General features: G+C 57.1%; 1 protein-coding gene across 1 annotated transcript in view; it reads left to right on the plus strand.

The window, feature by feature from the left end:
• Positions 1–10,904, plus strand: part of RAD54L2 (RAD54 like 2) — a 52,945-nt gene extending 42,041 nt beyond the window's left edge. The window contains exons 18-21 of the mRNA XM_004715190.3: positions 3,899–4,098; positions 5,138–5,227; positions 7,667–7,759; positions 9,719–10,904. Coding sequence (XP_004715247.1) covers positions 3,899–4,098; positions 5,138–5,227; positions 7,667–7,759; positions 9,719–10,698 — 1,363 coding nt within the window. The 3' untranslated portion in view covers positions 10,699–10,904. The remainder of the gene's footprint in view (positions 1–3,898; positions 4,099–5,137; positions 5,228–7,666; positions 7,760–9,718) is intronic.
• The last annotated feature ends 4,978 nt before the right edge of the window (positions 10,905–15,882 follow it).

Consider the following 15,882-nt stretch of genomic DNA (forward strand, 5'->3'; position numbering starts at 1 on the left):
GTGTCTGGTGCTGAGCCACCGCTCGGTCTTCGGCCTGCGGGCTTCGGCCTGCTGTTTGCCGGTCTAGGGGCCTGGTGCACTGATAAGCTCCAGGCGGGGAGGGACCAGTGCTTGTTCCTTGGGGACCACTCATGAGCTTGTAACGTCCCCGTGGCTGCTCCCCAAAGCAGGGTGTAGAGTGTTCTCTTTGTGGAATTGCCCTTGGTCCCGGGGCAGTGAGTGACTCCCTCCCTCACTCAAGGTATTTGACGATCGTCAGTGAAGGTTCATGACTGCGCCCCTTGTGCTCTGTCTCATTAATGGTCACCATACATGTGTCGTCGAGCCTGTAAGGATTCCCAGGGATGTGTCTATTGCTCCCACACCCCCAGCCCGCCTGTCTGCCCGTCCGGTCCCCGGCATTCATTCCATTTCAGACGGTGCCTCCCAGCCCACCCCCTCCCATTCAGGAGCATCCGGGTCAGCTGCTTGACTGAGTCATTGCATTTAAAATCATCTGATCGATGATCATGACTCAAGAGCATTCTTAAATCTGTGGGAATTATTTTAACCCGATTTTCTCTGGAAACCTGTCAGAGCTACAGCACCGAGCTCGTGTCAGATCTCAGCACCTGGTTTCTGATCAGTCCGTCCGTCCATCTGTCCGCCTGCAACACTTTACGTCACGGTGCTCTCATCTCAGGTAGAAGCTCTTGCTCTTTCACAGCCTGCAGCATCATTGCTGTGCGGCCGCCTGGGAACGCGCGCCTCCCTCGTCTCCCTTAGCCCGCTCCCCTGTCACCGCCGGAGGGGGCTAGTGGGAGGCACATAGACAAGTGGGCTGGACTGAGGCTGCGGCAGAGCCATCCCTGGCCCACTCTGACACCACTCTGACACCTTTCTGGGTGCTTGTGAAGAGGCCGTCTCACCCAGGCAGAGTAGGAGGGTTGGGCTGATTCTTAGGGACTCTCCCCAGGGCCCGTAGCCCCCACAGAGCTGCCGGGGCAGGTGTTAAAGAAACAGGCCCTTGGCCCTGCTGGGGCTCTCTGTGACTGTCAGCCTGCCTGGGAACTGGGGGTCCACAGGGCAAAGGGTGGTGGAGGGGGCTGCCCCGATGGCCTGTGCAGCCATCCAGACTGGAGTCAGGCGAGGACGAATGCGTCAGATGTCTGCAGATGCCCAGGCACCCGGTTTCAGGATGTTTGCTGGAACAGCTTTGTCGAGGCCTCATCAGTGAGCTTTGTGGGCCGCGTGGCCTGTGGAGATTCACGGCCGGTGCTCATGCCGTTAGAGGGCCCGTCTGGGTGCACAGCGCTGTGGCCGGGCCTGTGGAGACTGGGGAAAGTCATGTCTCGGAGGGTCGGGCTGCAGAGTCCAGAGGGCGAATGTGAAGGAAGAGACCGCGGGACGCGGCTTCCTGTGGCTCTTTCTGGTTGCGGGGTGCACGATTCCACGCGGGTGTTTTCAGCTGAGCAGCTCCTGCTGGTCTGTGACGAGCTCCCTGTCCTCTAGCGCCCTCCCTCTGGGCAGGGCCAGCCTCTTCCTCCTCGAGTGATCACCCAGGAACCCCATGGAGATTCATCCTCTTCTTCTTTGTATTACATTTAACTTTTAATCATTTTATCACAAGTCATCCATCCATCCGTTGTGTCAGACATATTTACATATTTGTTGCCATCATCGTTTTCAAAACATTTTCTTTCTGCTTGGTATCAGCTCCTCATTTTCCCCTCTCCCTCCCTCCCTCCTTTCCCCCTCCTTCCCCCCTCCCTCCCCCCTTGATAATTTATAACTTGTTATTGCTCTTTCATGTCTCACACTGTCCGATGCCTCCCTTCGCCCACTTTTCTGTTGTTGATAGTTCATTGTGATCAGTTCCCTCTTTCTCCCTGCACCTTCCCCTTACCCTCCTGGTATGATTATTCTCAATATTGATCCTGAGGGGTTTATCTGTCCTGGATTCCCTGGGTTTCCAGCTCTTACCTGTACCTGTGTACATGCTCTGGTCTAGCTGGGTTTGTAAGGTGGAGTTGGGATCATGATAGTGGGTGGGAGGAAGCATTAAAGAACTAGTGGAAAGTTGTTTGTTTCATCGGTGCTACACTGCACCCTGACTGGCTCATCTTCTTCCTGCGACCCTTCAGTAAGGGGGTGTCCAGTTGCCTACAGGTGGGCTATGGGTCTCCACGCCGCACTCCCCCTCATTCACAGTGATATGATTTTTTGTTCTGGATCTTTGATTGCCTGGTACCTGATCCTATCGACACTCATGATCACACAGACTAGTGTGCTTCTTCCATGTGGGCTTTGTTGCTTTCCAGCTCAATGGCCGCTTGTTTACCTTCAAGCCTTTAAGATCCCAGACGCTGTATCTTCTGATAGCCGGGCACCATCAGCTTTCTTTGCCACATTTGCTAATGCACCCACTTTGTCTTCAGCGATCGTGTCGGGAAGGTGAGCATCATGGAATGCCAGGTTAATAGAACAAAGTGCTCTTGCATTGAGGGAGTACTTCAGTAGAGGCCCAATGTCCTTCTGCTACCTTAATACTAATCCTATAAATATATGCACGTAGATCTATTTACCCATCATCATATATAAATATTTACATATGTACATGCCTGTATTTAGACCTCGATAAATGCCCTTTGCCTCCTAGTTCTTTCCTATATTTCCTTTTACTTTCCTCTTGTCCCACCTTCATGCTCAGCCTTCATTTGGGATTTGGTCATTCCTCCTGGTTACATTGCCCTTGATCAAGCCCTACCAGGCATCCTACGCCCTCTTCGCCATCAATTTTAGATTGCTTGTTGTTCCCTTGTTCTTGGGTTTGTTAACACACGCTTCCTTTCCCCCACCTCCCCCTCTCCCATTGCCCCCAGAGCCGTTGGTCACGTTGTTTTCTCCTCTGGATTGTGTATCCTGCCTATCTTATCTAGACAGACCTGCAGAGATAATAATATGCACAAAAACAAGACAGAGCAAAAGAAAGCTACAAAAGAAAACAAAAAAGACTACAACAAAAACCAACGACCGAAAAAGAAAAGCCTGTAAATAGTTCAAGGTCTGTTTGTTGACCTTTAGGAGGGAGTGTTTTCGGGTGAGTCTGATGGGGTGCCGGCTGACCCAACGTCTATTTTTGGTATTTCCCGGGGACTCCCTTGCTCTGCTCCTCTTCTTGTGTCGAGTGAAGATTTCACAGTGTGTTCTCTGGTGGAAATCCGCATCACCGGGGCAGGCCCCGCCCTGCAGAGCCTTCTTTCTCTCCGCGGTCCGGGCTCTGCTAGCACCAAGGGTGCCTCTGCAGCCCGCTGACTTTGCCGGCCTTGCTGTTCTCCTGAGGCCGTGCCTGCATCCGTCCGCCCGCCCGCCCGTCCGTCCGTCTGTCTGTCGTCTTCTCACACAGGCTGTGTCTGGCAAGTCTGCCGGTAGATTCGCTGTCCTGTGCCTGACCCATGGAGCCGGCGGGCGTGCTGAATCCTGCAGTCTGGCCGCCACCAAAATGGGTTCTAAATCCACATTAAAAATGGCATCCGGTGTGGTCTTGTGCGTGTTGGCTCCCTTTTCCGTGGACTTCTTTGTCGCACTATTGTATTGGGAACTGGTGAGATATCCTAGCAGGGCTGCACAATTGCCCCCCACAATCTCTCTCAGGGACATCCCCCACCATGCGTCTTCTGGGCAGTCGTCGGACAGTCATGCGTGAGGGCGGAGGGCACTCAGGCAGTCTAGATCCTAGAGGACGATGCCCCTTATTCCACCGACGCCTCTGGTTCCCTTTCAGTTGATTAGACTGCAGAGATCCTCGCTTCTCCGGAAGCAACTGAGGGCGCAGGGTGGAGAAGCCTTTGGAGGAAGGGAGGGGAGGGGGGAGGCCTTGGTGCCGAGCCCGCTCAGCCCGTGTGTCCCTCTCTCACAGGCAGCCAGCCCTGAAGAGTGACGAAAAGCCCGTGGCCAGCGTGCGACCCGTGCAGTCCACCCCCATCCCCATGATGCCTCGGCACGTTCCCCTGGGAGGCAGCGTGAGCGCCGCCTCGGCCACAGGCCCATCGGTGAACTTCCCGATCAACTACCTGCAGCGGGCAGGGGTCCTCGTGCAGAAGGTGGTCACCACCACAGGTCAGGATCTCCTCCTCCGGGCCTTTTGTCTCTGTGTTGTTCATTGGCTTTGTGCGTTCAGGAAGTGCATCCGAGGCTGGGCTGCACTGGCCACTGCAGTAAACCTCGGGAAGGAAGCAGCCTCTGGCTTCGAGTGTGCGCTTTGTGAACTCGTTCAAGAAGAACTCAGAGCCAGGCGTCCTTTGGGTGCGGCGTGGGGTAGCCTCTGACCACGAGGACATGCGGGTGGTCTACGAAGGTCTCACCAAGCAAGTGGGAGTTCTTAGCCCTGCCTGCCTGGGGTCAGCTGCGTGTGGTGCCAGCCACCCACCCCGCTTGCTCTTAGAAGGCCCGCTCCTTCCTTAGTGAGCTGGATCAGGAGGGAGTGGATAAGGCTCGTCCCACCCCGAGCCAGGTGGGTCAGTGGGCTTGCGTGGCCCCTCCTCCCCTGCTGTGGTTGGTGCTGTGACTCAGGGTGACTGGAAAGGAAAGTGGCTCATGATCTTTTTATTTTACCTTGTTATTTAGAAATACGCATGATATGTAGATTTTGTTGGAAATCTTTTAATTCATTCTGTTCGGTGTTAAAATGAAACGAGAGCCCCACCTTAGCCCCCTTTTCTGTTGATTCTTGAAAATATGCTTCGCTCTTTGGGCGGGCATTTGGGTAATGCCGGCACAGCACAGGACCAGGCTACTCTGGAGCCTCTGGTTATGGGGCGCAGAGATGTGCAGTTGTGCAGCCAGAGGACGAAGGAAGCAGAAGTCACCACTAGAACGGAATTTCTCCCCAAACCCAAACTCCACAAATTTTAGATCAAATCACGGGGAATGGATGAGAAGACGGATGGGGTTTCCCAGAAGCTTCTTGTTTCTATGGTGACTGTCGTCGTGTGGCGAGGGTCTGCCCTCTTCATCCTCCTGGCTGTTGGCCCTCGGTCATTTAAGAGGCTTCTGGAGAAACCAGTGGGAAGCACAAGCGGACAGGGAGAAGGCGTTTTCCTTTCCGCCTTCAGCCAGGCCCTGCGTAATCGAAATCTGAAACTTGTGTCTTCCGCAGACATTGTCATCCCTGGACTAAACAGCGCCACGGATGTGCAAGCCAGAATTTCTGCTGGTGAGAGTGTCCACATCATCCGTGGGACGAAAGGTAAGCCAGCGTCTGACCAGCTGCCCACTCCTGTCCTGCCTCTGGTCGGAGCGCTGGCCCGAGAAGCAGGAGGAGGAGGTACGGCACAAGCTGGAAGGGAGAGAGGGTCATCTCTCCAGGAGAGAGAGGTCACGTGGTGGAGAAGGGCCTCTGTAGCTCCTCAGCAGAGCTGGGTTTGGTCCGCAGCCGCTGGTCAGTGGCTTGACTCTCTCACCGTCTTGGATGGGCCTGAGCGGACACGGGGGGTGGGGGGGAGGGTGGGGGACAAGACTGAAGGCAAGGAGCTCTGGCATGGAGCGGTTTTGAGCCCTGCTCCATACTTCCTCTCATTCTACCCAGCCCCTTGCAGGGTGATCCTTTACAGAGCCGGGCACCACCTAGTTCTACTGGTCTTAGGGAGCTGGGCCCGCACTTAGTCCATTGGACACGGTTTCTACTTGTCTTTCCATTTTCTTCAGCCGTCTTTCCTACTGACCACAGAGAGACCAGTGTTTGCACCGTAGATGTCTTCTCGCCAGCTTTTAAAACTCTAGTCCTACCCACCCAAGTAGGGTGTAGAACATTGTCTTTCAGGACCGACTGTGTGCCGTTGGCCGTGGCGTCCTCTGCTGCTGTGGCCCTGAGCCCCCACCTGTGCCAGAGACTCATTTCCTCCAAGGGTTTGGTGATGGCTCAAACGTGTTCATACTTCCGTCCCCTGTAGGTTACCCCCATTTGTGGAAGTTTACAACCAAGTTAGAGACACATGGTCAGGCCTGTGGTGGCTGCATGGGCACATGCCCCCCGGCTCCCTCTCACTCCTCTCCAGAGCCGGGGTGTCTGCCCAAGCGCCTGCTCATGGCCCTTAACCACCCCCCAGTGTCGTCTCAGCCTCCATCATATTCCCTCTCTCCTTGTAGGCTGCTCCCCCTTGCCCAAGTTAACAGGGGTCTCCCCCCAGACCTCCTTGTCCCACCCGACAGCCATCTAGGAATGTGTGCTGTTGTCCTCTTGTGAGAGGCCTTTTCTTTTGATGGCAGTATTTGCCCTTCTGGGATTGGCAGGTCTCAGCACGAGCTCCCCCAGGCTCAGCCAGGCTGCAAGGGGCTTTACCGGCTCCTTGTTTGGTTTGTAGCCTCGTAGGATGTTGTGTTGCGTGTGTGAATCAACGTTTGTGTATCTGGTCTTCCGCTGCTCGGCATTCAGGTGCGTCCCGTTTTTGTGACTGTGTCTAGTACTCGTGCTCGTCCATTCTTGGTTCAGCTCCTCTTTCTTTTCTCCACTTGCCCAAACTTTCTTAAAGGAAAAAAAGGAAAAAGAAAGCAATGGTGGTAAATCTCTAGAACTCCGTATATTTTCCGGGATTCTTCCCTCAAAAATGTGACACTTGATTACCAAACACATGCCAGGAGTGTACACAGGCCCCGATTATATGCGTAGGCGAGACGCTGAAACCCCATAGTGTTCATCATCTTCCAACTCTGCCTGGTCTGTGGCCTGTCTCTGGATCCACGGCAGCTGCCTGAACAGCAGCAATGGCATCCTTGCTGTGTGTCGGTAGCCCCCTGAGCTCTTCTCTGAGCAGCTTCCTGTGTCGAACGCAGACGGTGCTGGTCCAGCGCAGCGGACAAGCCCTCCTTTGTTTGAACAGGCAGCCCTGAGCTGAAACTCGATTCGCCTTCAGCGTTTACCGGCTAATCATCATGGCCCTGAATCTGAAGAAGTTTCTCCAGAGCCGGTCCACAGCCCTGAAACCAGGGTTGCTTACAACCTGGGTTACAACTGGGTCAACCCCAGTTGACCCATGGCTCTGCCATTGTAGTTGCATTATCTGCATTGTTTTGCATTATTGGGCACTGTGCCCTTGCATTTTTCAGCACTACCCCCATATTGGAGTCTTAATCGCTAAGCCAGGAAGCCAGTCCTTGGCCTCTTGTTGATCTTGAATCCTGAAAGGGCAGCTAGCATCTCTGAGGTACATTTCAAAAAACGTGGGCCAATTGCTGCCGGGGAAGTTTCTCAGATCCCCTCCATCTTGAATCTTGTACTGCCTGAACAGTGAGACTTCTGTGTTCTGCTTGATCTTTGCGGTGGAAGCTGGCGGCCAGGGTCGTGGTGGTCGAGGGCCTTCAGCATGTGTGGACACATGGTCCCCGCCTCCTATAGCCGCTCCCCGGGGGGCAGCCGGGAGAGCAGAGGCGTGGAGGAGCCACCATGTTTCTTCCAGGTTCAGATGTAGGAATAGAGGGGTTTGGGGCAGGTGATATTTTATTCCCAACTTTTTGAGGGAGTGTCGTGCCGCTGCAGACTGGCTGTACCACCAGTGTAGGTGGGATTCTTGTCTCAAGGGTCTTAAGAGAGGGTCAGAGACCTGCTTTCATATCATGACTGGGCGGGGGCTTCCCAGGGTTGGCTGTGCACACCTGCCGCCAGCAGTCTCCCCATGCTTCTTCTCCATAGGGACGTACATCCGCACCAGCGACGGGCGGATCTTTGCTGTCCGGGCCACTGGCCGACCCAAGGCCCCCGAAGACGGCCGGGCTGCCGCCTCAGGTGGGTCATCCCTCTTCTCCGTGACCGGCACGACAGTTTGCAGTTTACTCATTTTCCCCGGTAGATAATGTGTACCTGGTTCAACATTCAAAAGACACGGCAGAGGGCAGAGCGAGGAGTGACCTGCCTTCCACGCTGCCCCTCAGGTCCCCGTCCAAGCCCACCAGCTGTTCCCGGAGAAAGATGAGGCTGCTGGTTCTGCAAAGATCAGGGTCCGCATGAGCGGGGACCCACTCGGTGGCAGGAGGTGTTTGGCCCCTGCCATCCCGTGTGCCTCCCTGGAGGTAGAGCTCGTATCTGGTGATTCATTTCAAAAGTATTGCGTACATACAACACCCAAACTCACCGCTATCGAATTGATTCCGACTCTTAGCAACTGTGGCACGGAGTCGAGCTGCCCTGAGGGGTCCTGGGACCGTAGCCCTTTACACGGACACAGGGCCTGTGAGCTCTTTGAAGCCCCTCATGTACATGGAGCGGGATCCTGCACACTTAACAACCAAATACTAGTGTACTAGTGTGAGTGTGTTAGCACGCTAATTCTTTGTAGTCCCCTTCACTCCCCTGTCTGTCTACCTTGTAGATGTGCCTTGTGGAAGGTGTGCCCGGGGGCACGGGTGTCAGAGGGTCCTTGTGAAAATCATTTTATTGCACTTTCTACAAATTGAAAGTTTGTGGCAACCGCTGGTTTTCACACACTCACGGTGCCGTTGCACACTTGATTGACTGCAGCCAAAAGTGAGCAGACTTTCACACACACCGAGAACCAAGCAAAGACCCCAGGGCTCGCTTCCCTGCAGCCTTGGTGCCCCAGAACCGAGCTCGCAGGGTCTCCCGGCTGTGCCACTGTAGCTCGGTGTCTCCACGGTTACTGGCAGGACCACGTCCACAGATGTGGGATCTGCTAGTAGGATTAGTTCCTGGAAGTGGGATTGCCAGGTTAAAGCATGTTAACTCTTGCCAAACGCCCCTGGTGGGCGTGATTCTAACGTGTCCTCCTGCTGCCAGGGTGGGGGGCGTGGTGGTGTGGGCCACAGTGAGCTGCCGACCACGAGGTTGGAGGGTTGAGCGCCGTGGTCAGTGTGCTGCTCCCCTAAAGAGGGACAGCCTCGGGAACCCACACGGGCAGACTCCGGGCATGGACGAAATGGAATAGACTGTGCGTGAGACCACCAGGTGTGAGGGTGCGGCGACTGCGTGGTGGTAGTGTGAGATCCCCCGCAGACAGACAGACAGACGGATCGAAGCAAGAGCACCGTGGGGGAACGCCCACACACCTGGGTCCTCGCGCCAGTGACTGCACATTTGTCGCTCAGATCCCTCGCACTGTCTGGCCCGTTTGCAAGGTGAAGGCGTTGGCCTCCCTGTCTGAAGACCACTTCAGTGGTCCTTCCCTGAGGCCCAGGGTCCCACACTGCACTGCCACCGCGAGGTCCGCTGTGCGAGCCCACCAGCCGCCCCGCGGGGGAGCAGGCTTTCTGCTCCCGTAGGAGGTTAGGGCTGAGTTGGCATCGACTCACTCGATGCCCAGAAAATTAAGAACATTGTCCCCTACCTACAACACAGTTCTCACCCTCAAAGGTAAGTGTGACAGTTCCCTGTCACCTGGCATCCGTATCACACTGAGACCTCTGCAGTCATGCCAGATGACTCAGCACCGATGAGTGTTTGTTTCTTGAACTGGGGTGGGACTGGCTGCTCTGTAACGTCAGTACCCTTTCCCCGGCCCTGCTGGTCACCCGGGGCTTCCTGCCCCAGTGGGTCCATCTCTAGAAGAGTGGGGCCTCCTATGGCAAATAAAGCGAGACCCACAGTCCCAGATGCCGCTGTGACCCTGCAAAGGTGACTGGAGGAGGCCGTTTGCGCTTTGAGGATCCCTGGGCAGGGATTTTTCTTTCTCGCCCCTCCTTCCTTGCCTGGCACTTCTGGTTCTCAGTTCCCTGCACATCCTGTCTCCAGGTTCTCAGGGGCCTTCCCACGAGTCCACAAGCAACGGCAGACACAGTGCCTCATCTCCCAAAGCCCCGGAGCCTGAGGGGCTGGCCAGGCCCGTCTCCCCCGACAGCCCAGAGATTCTCAGTGAGCTCCAGCAGTACGCAGAAGCGGCCGCCGCCCGGGGACCCCGCCAGAGCTCCCCCTGCACCCACACCGCCCAGCTCGTGGACAGCAGCGCTGTTCCTGGGACGGCTCTTGGGACTGAGCCTCGCCTTGGTGGTCACTGCCTCAACAGTTCACTCCTGGTGACCGGCCAGCCCTGTGGGGACAGGCACTCCGTCCTGGACTTGAGGGGCCACAAGCGAAAGCTGGCCACCCCGCCTGCTGCCCAGGAGTCAGTCCGCCGGCGGTCCAGGAAGGGCCACTTGCCAGCCCCCCTGCAGCCCTATGAACACGGGTACCCAGTTTCTGGCGGGCTTGCCATTCCACCCGTCTCCTTAAACCATAACCTCACCCCACCCTTCACCTCCCAGGCTGGGGAGAACTCCCTGTTCATGGGCAGCCCTCCCTCCTACTACCAGCTGTCCAACCTACTGGCAGATGCCCGCCTGGTGTTCCCAGTGACCACTGACCCTCTGGTGCCAACAGGCCCCGTCAGCTCCTCTTCCACGGCTACCTCAGTCACTGCCAGCACCCCGTCCTTCATGCTCAACCCCCCTGTGCCAGGGATGCTGCCCAACTACCCGCTCCCCTTCTCTCAGCCACTCCTGCCGGAGCCCAGGATGTTCGCGCCATTCCCGTCCCCGGTTTTGCCCAGCACCCTCTCCCGGGGCATGCCTGTCTACCCGGGCTACATGTCCCCTCACGCAGGCTATCCAGCTGGTGGTCTCCTCCGGGCCCAGGTGCCTCCGTTTGACCCGCACGAGGTCGCCGAGGTCGGGTTCAGCTCCAATGAGGACGAGGACAAGGATGACGACGACGTGATCGAGGTCACTGGGAAGTAGCGAGCGGGAGCCCGCCCCGCTGAGAGCAGTGGTGGGGCTCTCCGAGAACAGGGCAGTTGGCAAAAGGACGGGGAAGCGGCGACCGTGGTGGCAGGACTCTTGCTGTTGTAGCCATAGCAGGGGAGCCGGGACCCAGGTGGTGACGGGGCGGGCAGCCTGCCCCCCGCCCTTGCCTTGCTCACACCATCTGCTCGCTCGCCCGCCCGCCCGCCCACCCAAGGGTAGAGAGAGGCCCACTGTCTGTCTGTCTTTGGAAACGTTACTGGGTGACTTAGCTTGGCCCTCGGAGGGGAGGGAGGGTGGGAGAGGGAGCAGACTGAGATCCCATGTGAAGGGAGGAAGCAGACCAGGTATATATGTTTGTGTGTGTGTGCGCGCACGTGTGTCTATGTCAGTATGTACATGTATGTAACAGGCCGGGGTGATGGTGGGAGGGAGGGGCATGGGTAAGGAACTAAGGGGAAATGGAATTTATCCTTTTGAAAATGGAATCAGTGTGATGGCTTGTGGGACCTTCAGGGTGCGCCCAGCACAGGAGCCAGTCTCCTAGTTGGTGAAGAGAGGCCCGGCTGACCCAGCCCCTGGGCCCCAGAGCCACCGTCGATTTAGAATCTGAGCAATCATGGGAGGATGGGCCTTACCAGGGTCTGCCTCTCTTCCCAGCGGCTGTGTGTGAGCAGCCGGCTCTCCCTCCGCAGGGCGTGGGGCATGCGCAGAGACTGGGAGGGTGTGAGTGAGCCGGAGTTGTGGCTGGAAGAGACATGCTTACGGGCACGGACCTAACCCCTAAAACTGCCTGTCCTAGTGGCCCGTCCCAGCCCCCTCCCTTCCTACCAGCAAGCTCCATGATAATTTATTTCTCACGGCAGTTATTTATTACTTGGGCTTCCCTGTGCCCCTTCTGTTTGTTGGTGTGCGTGTTTGTACTGGGTAAGGGGTCAAGAAGGTAGGTGCTGGGGAGTTTTAAGATATTCCAGACCCCATAGCTACTGTGTTATTTTATTTTATTTTAAAAAGTGGATGGCCACTTGACTAGGGAGAAAAGAAAGCCCTGACCAAACTGTAGACGACGACACAGCTCCGTGGTGGGGTGCTGACTGCTTGGAGGAGGGGCGTCCAGGGACGGGGAGATCACTCCACGAAGACCAGACCGGTTTGGAGCTCGAGCCCTGGAGCGAAGTCACCTTAGAGGCAGGCCCTCGATGTTGCGCGGCAGGTTGGAGAATGGAGGCTGCTGGCCTACGGGAATGGTCCCCGACTTCGGTGGGGAGCTGGCTCCTCCAGCCTGCCCGACGGTCATGTGGGTCTGCTGCCTGCCGCCTCCGTCCTCCACAGGAGGAGGCCATTAGCTGTAGGCGCCCCAGGCCTGGAAGAACGCACGGCTCCTCTGGGTCTCCCCTCTCTGGATGCCAGGGCGGGGACTGGGGGGCCTCTCGTCCTAAGGCGTGAACACTGGTCATCCTGTCTTCCAATTGCTTTCCTCCCTGGTCCGCACTCACGACTGAGCGGGCGGGCCTTCTCTGTGGCTCCAGAGCTTTACCGCCTGACGGGGAGCTTCTGCTCTTGCCTCTCCACGGCCCGGGGGCAGGCAGCCCAGCCAGTAGCCGCGGGTGTGCTGTTGGAGGCCTTGACACATCCTGGGAGGGTGTCCCAAAGGAGGCGGCGGCTGGGTGTGCATGTGTCTGTCTGTCTGTGTCCGTATGCTGTTCAGTAACACCAAAAGTGGAACTTACAGAGCTTTCTTTCTCAGTTTCATCAGCACCCTGTTAAACCCTTAACTCTGCTACTCATAGAAGCCTTAGATCTACAGTTTAGCTATGCAAATTACTCCCTTAATTTAAAAATAGCAGTTCCAACCAGTGCTTTTTCAGATGCGTCCTAAGGATGGAGGGTGATGGGGCTGAGTTTGAGGGGCTCTCGGGCTTAAACTGGAGCCATCGGTCCCCAGTCCGCTGCGCATTCTGTGCTCATCTCCAGAAAGTCATGAGAGTCCAGGACCCGTCCCCAAAAGGGAACAGACACTGGTCACTGCGTGGAGGGCCTTGAAGTTGCCCGGAAGTGATCGGGTGGCTGAGAGGCCTGCTCTCTCCCTGGGTGGTCCCAGGACCGATGGTTAGAGAAGGCTTTCTCTGGCACATGCAGCGTGTATATGTACGTGTGTGTTGGGGGAGGGGGTTGTGTGTAAGGAACCTGAAAACACTTCCCTGGCTTTCCTGTTGCTGGCAGGCGCAAGAGCGTGCAAGGCCGCCTGGAGCGGCGTGAGGGAGGGGTAGAGATCGCAGAGTCCAGGAACCCTGCTTTATAGCCTCTGATCAGAAACACTCGCTGAGTGAGGGGGAGTGGTGACAGGAGAGAGGTGCAGACCAGGCCTTGGCAGCCCTCATGGCTGGTTCCCAGGACTCCCCGTGCCTTGTCCGTTAGGTTTTGCCCCGATGCTCAGCCCAAGGTTTTGCCCCGATGCTCAGCCCAGAGGTCGCAGCGCTGGCGTAGTGAGTGTCCACCCCGGTGTCCTCACGACGTCTTGACACAAACTAGACAGGAGCAGAGGAGCCGAGCTGGAGAGGAAGCGAGCAGACCACGTCGGCTCGGGCCGTCCCTTCAGACTGGACACAGAGCTGTCCAGACTGGACAGACCCTGTGCAGCTGAGATGGACCCTCTTAGAGCCCATCTCACCGTCTCTGACTTAAAACACGACCCATGGGGTCCCTGGAACTGTTCCCAAGGCACCAGCACGTGAGGTCTCTCCCCAGAAGCAGTGCGCTGACCCCAGATCTGCACAGTAGTTGGGAGGCAGCCACGCTGCAGTGGTCTCAGCAGGGCAGGGCCCTGCCCTCCTTTCTGAAGCCTCCTCTGCAGGCTGTCCAGTCCTCGTGCCCAGGGTTCCTAGATTGGCCCCTCTCCGGCCCCCTCCCTCCACACCCCCTTCTCCTTTCTGAGCCGCCTCCTGTGCATTCAGCAGGGTAGGGTGACTCTCACCCCACCCACGTTCCCCAGAGCAGGGGTCCTCCCCACAAAGGGCCCCGGGAGTCTTTCTGCCTGTTCCCTGTTTGCCGGCCCGTGAGACTGCCCTACCCTCCATCGGTCCCTTTCCAACTCTGGCCCCCTTTTCCCGACTCTCCCTTTCTGTGTATGCTCTGTGACCTCGTATATGTCTGTCCTGTGCCATGACCTTGGCTCCAGGCCCCGTATGAATTTCCGAGTCTTAAGACAATGAGCTTTCTGAGCAGGCCACGGCCCCTGCGTTGTGCTCGTCGGGGTCCTGAGCCCACCCTCCCCTGGGGCAGGTCTGTTGGAGGTGGACATCCGTGCTTCTGGGCGCCAGGCAGACTACAGAGTGCAGTGCAGAGGGCAGGGGAGGGGTGGAAACCCTCCCATCACCCCTTCTGGGATGACATTCAGAAGAGGGGACCTCACTGTGACCTGACACAGGACCCTCCTCGGAAGAGAGCTCAGCCCAAGGTGTGAGAGAGTGTGTGTGTGTACGTGTACCTTGGTGTAAACTGACTTATCTGGTTGTGCTACTCGGGGGCTGGGGGCTCATCTGGAGAACCTCCCAGCCTCCCTAAGCAAGATTGATTTCCTGCTGTTCCCTCTTCAGAGGGGTCAGGGACGAGGGGGTCCAGGTATGAGGGGATTACCATGGGTAACCACTAAGGCCACACTGCTGCCAGGGGTAGGGGAGACGAAGTAACCCGGGGACCTGGCGCCTGGCTTTGGCTTCTGTCTTATTTCCTCAGGACGCCCCCTGGGACCTGCACCCAGCTTGGAGGAGTGTCTGGCTGGGTGCGCCAGCGGCTTCCCTCCCCTCGCTCGGCAGGGCGGCGCTCCTGCCCTGGAGACTGGGCAACTGGCTGTTTCTATGACGTATTTATTTTTACTTGTGTTTCATGTCACTTTTTTAAAAAGCAAACAGAACAATTTTAAGTCAGTATAACTGCCTATCAGTTTTCTTTATTTCTCTTTTTGTAAAATAAAATTTAAACTCAAGAAGGCAGTATTGTTTGATGTGAGGCTCGCCTGGCGGGAGGCGGGGTGGGCGGGAAGAGGGGACGCACTCCTGAGAGGTCCTTTGGGGTCACAGGGCTCACTGCCATTGATTCAGCAGGGGCGGGCCGTGCCTTCACACACTTGGGGACACTGCATTTTCAGGGTTCTGGGTAAGATGGCCAAGCTGGGACAGTTCTCAGCCCCTGCAGGTTTGGCGGGTGCCTTGAGGTCTGGGCTCCCGGTGGCCGGGGGAGTTGGGGGGCACCACTGTCTGAAGTTGTCCGGGGCTGGGTTTGCAGAACGCTTCAGACTCCCAAGTATGTTGTTTCCCAGTCTTCACCCAGCTGGCCCACAAAGCATTAACCAAAGTTTCTGCAGGGGGTGGGTGGGGAACGAGGGCGTGGGCCATTCCCAAAGATTCACTTCTTGTAGGGAACAGACCCACGGCAGACCCTCTCAAGGCATTTAGTAAGGGAGAATTCAAATGTTTCTGTTGGGGATTCTTTGAACAGAGGATACAAAAGCCAAGTCTGGGCTCACGGGGATGAGATGGGCTCGGGCTATTGGGACCCTAGACTGGGGGTCAATTGTGGGTGAGGCCAACGGATAGCTACCCCTGGCTGCTGGAGGAGAAGCAGGGCCTTGCTGGGTGCCTGTTGCCCCCTCGTGACCACTCAGGCATACAGGGGTGCTCTCACTGCAAGGGATGAAGCCTGGCTAGCCGCAGGCCTTCTCCCAGTGGAACCCCTCTTCCAGGATGGGGCTACACTCGCAGGGCCCGGGGCGGGGAGTCGCAAGTGCTGGCGCTCCCCAACCACACGGAGCCCACTTGTAGAAAGGGCAGCTGCAGAGGGGGGTTTCTGGGGAGAAACTCATCAGCCTCCGGGCAGCAGAAAGCAGAGAATGGGCAAACCCCGTGGTCAGAGGCTGTGGGTCCGGTGTCCCAGGAAGTGCTTCCCATAGCCAAGTGCCTGGGACACGGAAGGCCTTGGGCCTGGGCCTGGCCCTTCATTGGCAAAGCAGACTGCTGTGACCATGCCTGGCCAGCCCAACGTGCCTGTGGGGTGAGGCAGCTGCCCGCTCTGCTAGCCTGCCCAGAGGGCCGGTCAGGCTTGGCTCTGGCAAACAAGGCCCCATCTTCCCTGCCTGTGGAAGGAGCCAAGATGAGCGCTGCTCCTGCCCTGTGCTAGTGCACC

This window comes from Echinops telfairi, unplaced genomic scaffold (assembly GCF_000313985.2).
Source record: "Echinops telfairi isolate 266 unplaced genomic scaffold, ASM31398v2 ScPeMD7_7420;HRSCAF=8458, whole genome shotgun sequence".
Classification (NCBI taxonomy): domain Eukaryota; kingdom Metazoa; phylum Chordata; class Mammalia; order Afrosoricida; family Tenrecidae; genus Echinops; species Echinops telfairi.